The following is a 7,961-nucleotide window of genomic DNA, read 5'->3' on the forward strand; positions in this document are numbered from 1 at the left end:
CCCACATCTTTCTACGTGGGGGACCCATGAGGAGCTTAATCCTCCAAATAACAATAATAGTGATTCCTAGTAATAGGAATTAACCAATTAACTTTTACATAGTTGTTTTTTTTATTTTCTTTTTTGTTTTTTGGCAGCTGGCCAGTTCAGGGATCTGAACCTGGGACCTTGGCATTACAATGCTGTGCTCTAACCAACTGAGCTAACTGGCCAGCCTACATAATGTTTTAAGATTTATAGACATCTTCATGTGTATTACTTCATATGATTTACCACACGCCCAGTGAATTAGTTCTAGCATGTGTTATCATCATCCCATTTTTCAGATGAAGAAACTGAGGTTCAGATAGGCAAAGAGGTCAAGTCAGTGGCACAGGACTAAAATCTCTGCTTCCCAAGTCCCTTTGTTCCTTATGTGACCCTTTTGGTCTGTTCACATTCACCTCTCTCTCCTCCAGATCACTTCTCCCTGGGCTCCCAGGCCCTCCTGCTGCAGCCCCCACCTGGGCCATGTCTTCCTCAGATGAAGAGACGCTCAGTGAGCGGTCATGTCGGAGTGAGCGGTCATGTCGGAGTGAGCGATCTTACAGGAGTGAGCGGTCAGGGAGCCTGTCTCCCTGTCCCCCGGGGGACACCTTGCCCTGGAACCTGCCACTGCATGAGCAGAAAAAGCGGAAAAGCCAGGATTCGGTGCTGGACCCTGCAGAGCGTGCTGTGGTCAGAGTCGCTGGTAAGAGTGGTCCTCCAGCAAGCTGGATGCTGTGGGTGTGGGGAGGCCAATGTGCATTGGCTGGGTGGGGAGCAGAAGAGTACTCGGGGATCTCTTACAAGCCAGCTGGAATCTGTTATTATTCCTATCGGAAAGATGATGAAATAATATTTAAGAAAAACATGAAAGGAAAATCTACCGCCTCTACAGTAACATGAGACCTGTGTTCATTTTTGTATCTTCTTCCCTATCTTTGTCCCCATTCGATTATAATATATTATATGAAGCCATAAGCCTTTATGGCTTATGTACCATTCTGGATCTGACTCTTTTCAGTTACCCTTATATGAGAAAGATTTTTCATATTACATCTTAGACTTCATAGGTACCATTTTCAAAGGTTGTATAATAGTTCATGATTTTCTAACCACTACTCTTTTTTCACTTTTTCACCACAGTAGACAGTGCTGCAGTGAACATGTTTAAGAATAATAACTTTTTTGTTTTTTGTTTTTTTTTTTTCCTTTTTGTCTTTTTTCGTGTCCGGCAACGGATCGCAACCCTCAGTGTTGCACCCGTACCGGGCCGGGACTGGCAACGGGATCGCAACCCTCGGTGTTGCCCCCACACCTCGCTCAGCCAGTGAGCAGGAACCGGTCTGTATGTGGGATCCGAACCCTCGGCGGGAGCGCCACCACACTCCCAAGCGGCGCACTGTAGCAGTGCGCCACCGGGCCGGCCCAAGAATAATAACTTTTGACTTCTGTTGAGTTACTTTCTTATAATGAAGTCCTGGGAGAGAGCAGTTTTACTCACATCACTTTCCAGAAGTGTAGCATTCACCCGAATATGGTGCGAGGTCTGGGGGCCGCCTCCTCCTGTGGAACTGTGTATGTCCATTTCTCTTTTACCAAGTAGCTGTGCAGTGCAGCGGTTACGGGTGTAGGTTTTGGAGTCAGAGAGGCAAGGTGCTGGATTGTGGTCCTGCCACTGACCTGCTGTGTGACTCTGGGCAAGTCTCTTTTTCTGTCTGAGCCTCACTTTTCTTGTCTTAAGATGCCCCTTCAGCAGCGTTGCCCTGAGGGTTAGAAAAGATAAGGCAGGTAAAGGCCTTGGCACTGTTTTTGGCTCAGTAAAGGAGATGCTTCCACCGAAGCCATCCACAGCTGCCTCCCTGGAGTGTACTCTGCTTCTCAGCAGGTATTGGTGCCAGAGTGCAGATAGAAAGATAGACAGACAGAGCCTGCATCTAGTTCAGTGACATCACCTGCTTCCAGTCCACCACCAAGTCCTGTCCTGCTGCCTCCTTTGTGTCTCTCAAATAAGGCACCTGCCCCTCTACTTTATCATCTCTCTTCTGGACCTTCCAATGACCATATAATAGTTCTCTTTCTCTCAGTCTTGCCCCCCTTCCTCGACATGACCAACAGAGTGTTATATTCTAAAATGCAAACCTGATCCTATTACTCAGCTACTTATAAGTCACTTTTGCCTCCTCATTGCCTGTGGAATAAAGGTTTCAGCATAAAGACCTGTCAAAGTCAGGCCCCAACCTACTTCTTCAGCTTTACCTGCTGCCACCTCAAGCACCCTGCCACTTTTACAGTAACTTGCTCTCCAGAGGTGTGCATCTTGGAGGATCAAACCTCTATGCTTTAATTTTCTTCTCTGCAAGATGGTGGTAACCCCTCCTCCACTTTTAAGTGCCACCTCCTCAGTCCCTAATGCCCCCTGTGGAATCTAAAGTGCCCTCCTCCGCTCTCATATTCATACTTTTCTCTTCTCCATGTTCCCTTGTACAGTGTAGCAGTTAATCCATAGGGTGCCCATTACTCCCTCAGGGATGTGGCAATTTGGGACTCTGTCTTGTGTTTTGACCCCCAGTGACTTGCACAAGGCCTGTGCATGCTAAAGATCACCCAGTATTGAATGACTGAATGAATGCAAAGAGTGTTTAGAGGATAATATGTGACAGATTGTGATCCAGGAACAGGCAATAGGCTGTAATGGAAAGTTAGACAGGGAGAGGGTTATGTGGGCTCAAGTAATCAGGAAAGGACTTTAGTGGGATTGAGCTCCAAGGAGGAGACAGTAATGAGGCCTGGAAGGCAGGCTAGAGAGTTTGAACCCCTGTTCAATAGGGATCCCTTGGAGGAAGTCCTTCTGAAGAACTTTGGGCCTGTGGCATCAGCCAGCAATAGTTTTCAGAGCTGTCCTTAGGATAAAGGAAGGGCGTTACTTCTCCCCAACCTTGAAGAGCCGTGACTCAGGGGCCTCTGGACTGACAAACCCCTCATCCTCCTGGAGGCAGAATGGATGTCTCATCCTCCCTCCCTTGTCCCCTCCGTGCCCATCCTCCATCACTCATGCATACTTATAGATTGCTTTGTGATGGTTTCCCCTTCCAGTCTTCTCAGGAGGCCCACGGTATGATTTCCCTGCTGTTTAAGATTCTGAGTCTAGAATAGAAATGGAGTGGACTCGAGGGGGCTTAATCTGCAGGTAAAGCCCCTAAGGACACTGCTGAATCAATTGAGCAGAGGGATGGCAGTGCTGTGTTATGTTTCTGGCATTGATGCTGATCTTTGCATCCTGACACTGCCGAATGACTGTCTTGAGGAGAGGGCTGGGCCAGTGAGGCTGAAAATGGGGAGATTGCCATGGTTAAAAATAACTTGTGTGCGGCAGTTGGGCGTGTTTCTTTAGCAGGAGAGAAGAAAGGCAGCAGAGACGAGGCGGGACTGCTACTTTGGGGTCTGGCTAAAATCTTCATGTGATTTTAGAATGTTGTGGGAGCTCCACCAGCATAATAGAAAAGGCAGCCGTACCTCTGTGGGGACTCCTTTGCATGAGGTGTAGGAGGGGCATGTCTGGGAGACCCTAGATGCTCTGAAGCAGAACTTTGATTCTGGATGGAAATGAAGTCAGTCTTACACTGGAAGCCAGCTGTGGCCTGTGCAATTTTCTACTCCCCCGGGTCTAGGTTATGAAGCCAAGTGGGGGTGTCTGAATCAGTCTCACCAAATATAGAGACCTCCCTTTTCCTTGGCCCCATTCAGTGTCTTGAGCTGGTCTCAAGGCCTCGCCCTTGCTTGAGAGGCCTGATGGGGGAACCCTACTGGTAACACATTTCCGAGTAAAGAATGTCAGGGCCGAGAAAACTGCTGATCCCAGTCTACAAAGTCAAAACAGGTTGTAGGGGCTCCATGCATGCTGTGACCTGATTCTTCCTTTCATCTCCCCATCCTCATCCTTTCCCTCCATTTTTTTCTCCCTCTTCTTTTCCAGCACTGTTCTCAACTTCGTAAGCCCAGCCACACTGAAACATAACAATTGTCACTAATGAGAGAGTGCCTTGTTTTTGTTTATCAGCCTTACGGTTTACACAGAGATTTCATAATAACTCCGTGTGTTAGACAGGACATGTGTTAGCATCTGAGGCCAGAGGGTTTAAGGCATTTGCCTGTAGTCACATAGGCATGGGAGACACAGATCTTCTTACTCCAAGGACATTGCTATTTCCGTTCCTTTAGGCAATGCCTGGCAAAACCAGGCCAGTCTGAGTCTTCTGCAGGTGACAATCTAAATAGTTGACTTGGTCTCTAGACTCACCTGAGAGACCTTTGGTCACTTCTGGGAGAGGCCTATAGAACAAGGAGAGGGCAGTGACAAAGATCTAGGAAACTTTGCCTCTTCCCCTCTCACTCTGTCTTTAGAGAAGAGCAGTAGTAATATCCTTACTCATTGGTTGAGGGCAACAAGGAAGTGGGGAGGTGGGGAGGTTACTCTAGCAAGGAGTGTGACCCCGAAAGGTAGAAAATGGGAGAGGAAAAAGGCTGTATCCTTTGGGCCTTGTGGGGAGTGGATGAAAAACAGGGTGCAGGACAGGGCATCACACAGTTGTATAGTGCACAGCTCTAGGGGGCGCCATTCACATTTGTCATGGTAGTTTTGTATATTTATTAGGACAAATTTCTTGCAGATGGCAGTGAAGTGTTTTGAAGAAGGGATCATGTTTGGGCTAGGGCAGGGTTGGGTGCAGGAGGGATTTATCATCCACCCACCATTCAGGTATTCATCCATCTAACATCACATGTTAAGGACTCTCCCTGTCCTTGTCATTGATACTCAAAGTTGGCTGAAGATGTGGTCCCTTCTTCATGGAACTCAGTCTAATTGAGAGGACAGAAAGGAGAAAATAATTACATCTCTGTGTGTATTGTGAAAGAGAGGAGCATAGGGACTCAGGACTAAGGACTGGCCTTGTAGTTAGCCAGTAGAAAGCATTTATGGGATTCATTCCTCGGATCCCCTCAGCAGGTGCTGCTGAAATAATCATTCTCAACACCTCCATGTGGCCTCCAGGGAGCCTTCCCTGATCTCCTCGGTCAGACAGCAATTGTATCTCTTATCTATCCCTTGTTTTGTTTGGCCTTGTATTGAAGTTCATTGTTTCCACGTTCGTTTCTCCCACCAGATCTGGAGCTTGCTGTAGTTAGGAGTCCCATCTTATTCTTTCTGCCCTGGGGTAGACAGCCCTGAGAGATGGTACCTGATCAGAGGAGGGAGACTGCTTCTCCTCTGTGCTCATGTGTCTCTCCTCCAGGATGCCAGTTCTGAGGAGACATCCCCACCTCTATTCTTGTTCATTCATTCATTCAGTAAAAAAAAAAAAAAAAATGGGTTGAGCCTCAGCTATGTGCCAGGCACTGTGGAGACAAACTGGATCTGGAGATAGAAAACATTGGTAAATAACTTCATTTCTTGGAGCCTCAGTTTCCTTATCTGTTATTTATTTATTTATTTATTTTTGAGTGGGGGCTGGCTGGTATGGGGAACTGAACCTGTGAATCTTGGTGTTACAAGGCTGCACTCTAACCAACTGAGCTTACTGGCCTGCCCATTAATGCTGGGCAAATGATTCAAATGATGTTTTAATGAAAATGTGCTGGACAAACACAGGTTCCCATGCCTGTTACTTCACTTAGCAGTGTCATTCCTGTAACTTCCCTGGCAACCAGAAGAGGCAGTGGAAACTCCAGGAGGACAGCAAGGAAGTGGCCCGGAGCCTCTTAGTTCTATCCCTTTCTTTTGTTCACTCTAGAGCTTTGTCAGAGAGCAGATTGAAGTGGCTCATTCTGGCAGAGCCATGGTTGGGAAGAAGGGAATGCAGGGGTGAGAAATGGGGCTCTAAAAGCAATTCCATTGGGACACCTTATTCCTGAACTGGAAGCCTTCCTTGCCCTGAGGCTTTGTACCTGGGAAGGCTCCTCCTCCTTCCCAGCTTCTCTACTTCTTCCTGGCAGTGTCCTCAGAGTCCCTGGCCCTGTCCTGGAGCTGGTTTCAGTAGCAGGAGAGAGGAACAGAGTCCCCTGAAAGTGGGGCAGAATGAATTGTAGCTACAAAGCACCGGCTAAGCTCCAGCTCTTTGAAAGCAAATCTGGGTCACATTAGCTGCAGGGATGGAAAATGACCACGTGGGCAGAATTCTGTACAGGCAGCAGAAAAGACAGCCAATCTGTCCTTTCTCTGAGGCCCACAGTCCCTGTGGGACCCCAGCTGGTGAGGGAAGGTGGTTACTGCATTATAAGGTGCAATGCTGTCTTTATGCCATCAGCTTCCCATCACGCTTTTCTAGTGACTTCCCAGGCGATACAGAGAAGGTATGGAATGGCAGTCTGGCTCATGCCTAGGTTCCAGGAGGAGTCTAGGACTGAGGTTTGGAAAGCAGAGGAAGGACTTGTTGGTTACTCTGGGGACTATGGAAGCCTGTCATTTCTCAGTCCCATGGGGTCAGAGATTAGATGCCACCAGAGTAGCTGACATGGCAGCAGGATCTAGGGCTGCACTTGTCTTTTATTTCATCAGTCCTCCCCCTGAGGAAAGGTCTGTGAACACACCTGGGTGTGAGTATTAATCCATTATCACCAAAGTGCTACACTGAGCCTGGCTGGCATCTCTTTTCCTGGTTGCTGTGGCTAGGACCTGCCATGATGCGGCCCTGAGACTGCTTGTTGCCTCCTGTCAGTTAGAAGCCAACCAGCTTCCTGGCTCTGCCTTGGCTCTCCTGTAGAAGCAGAATGGGTGCTCCTGGCTGGAATCTCTGCCTGCACTTAGGATGTTGCTACAGAGAAGGTCTGAAGATCCAGTACCTTGAAGAGTGATTATAGGCTCAAGCTTCTGTCCTGAGCTGTGCCCCACCCCTACCCCAGAAGATACCGGGCTTTTGCCAGTGGTCAAGGGGAGGATACTGCGTGGAGCCTCAGTGGTGTGTCTCTCGGCATGCCCCTCCCTGCTCACTCCCTCATTGGCTCATTTCCTCATTTATTCAGTCTTCCATTCATTCATGCAAGGGAATGGCTTTGGGAGTCAGTTGGAGTCAAAGGTGCAACACTCACTTGCCAGTTGGGTGACCCTGTGAAGTTACTAACCTCGCTGAGCCTCAGCTTCTCATGGTTAAAATAAGGGAGCAGGAGAGCTACCTCAGAGTCTTGCAGGGTGGATTAAATGAGATAGATAATGGGAGTAAGATGTTTGGCCCAGTTCCTGCTATGCAGTCAGCCCTTGATACATATATACCGGTATGAGCTCTTCTCATTAATATCATTCATTCATTTGTGCACTTCTTCATTGATTCATCCTGTTCATTGATCACACACTTCCTCATTTAACAAATATTACTAGGGCAACTGTTCTAGGCTCAGACTGGGCTTCAGAAGGCAGTTAAAATGCAGCATGAGCTGCACTATACTGCAACCCCAAAGAGAGTTTTGAGGGAGTTGTGAAGGGAAAGGCCTCATCTTACTCCTGCCCCTCCCTGGCTTAGAGTAGTGATAACATTTGACCTGGGATTTGGAAAGAAAAAAATAGGAATTTGCCAGGACCACGTGAAGAGAGAGAGCACATATCTATTCTTGCTCTCCTTTCTTTGTCCTCAGTAGGAAAGAAGGAAAATAAAGAGAGAACAGCTGGTGGGAGTTAGAAATTAAAGAATCCAGAGGGTGGTTGAGGAGTGAACTCTGGACTCAGTTCAGGAGTTCTTGAGAGCTGATGCTGGCTGGGATCCCCTAGTAAATGATAGCTGGAAAGCTACTGTGTAGAGTCCTAGGTGTGTGCCAGGCATCTTACATACATCATTTGCTCCTTACAGAACCCTGGGAAGTAGTTGCTGTTCTCAATAGAAAAGTTAAGAAACGGGCCGGCCCGTGGCTCACTCGGGAGAGTGTGGTGCTGATAACACCAAGGCCCCGGG

General features: G+C 47.9%; 1 protein-coding gene across 2 annotated transcripts in view; it reads left to right on the forward strand.

Moving 5' to 3' along the window:
• The first annotated feature begins 464 nt into the window (after positions 1 to 464).
• Positions 465 to 7,961, forward strand: part of MACF1 (microtubule-actin crosslinking factor 1) — a 352,523-nt gene continuing 345,026 nt past the window's right edge. Inside the window, exon 1 of one of the 2 annotated variants that reach the window (XM_008565851.1) lies at positions 465 to 730. In XM_008565851.1, coding sequence (XP_008564073.1) covers positions 511 to 730 — 220 coding nt within the window. In that variant the 5' untranslated portion in view covers positions 465 to 510. The remainder of the gene's footprint in view (positions 731 to 7,961) is intronic. The other variant, XM_008565852.1, reaches the window with a different exon arrangement.

Source organism: Galeopterus variegatus, unplaced genomic scaffold (genome assembly GCF_000696425.1).
Source record: "Galeopterus variegatus unplaced genomic scaffold, G_variegatus-3.0.2 Scaffold209, whole genome shotgun sequence".
Lineage (NCBI taxonomy): Eukaryota > Metazoa > Chordata > Mammalia > Dermoptera > Cynocephalidae > Galeopterus > Galeopterus variegatus.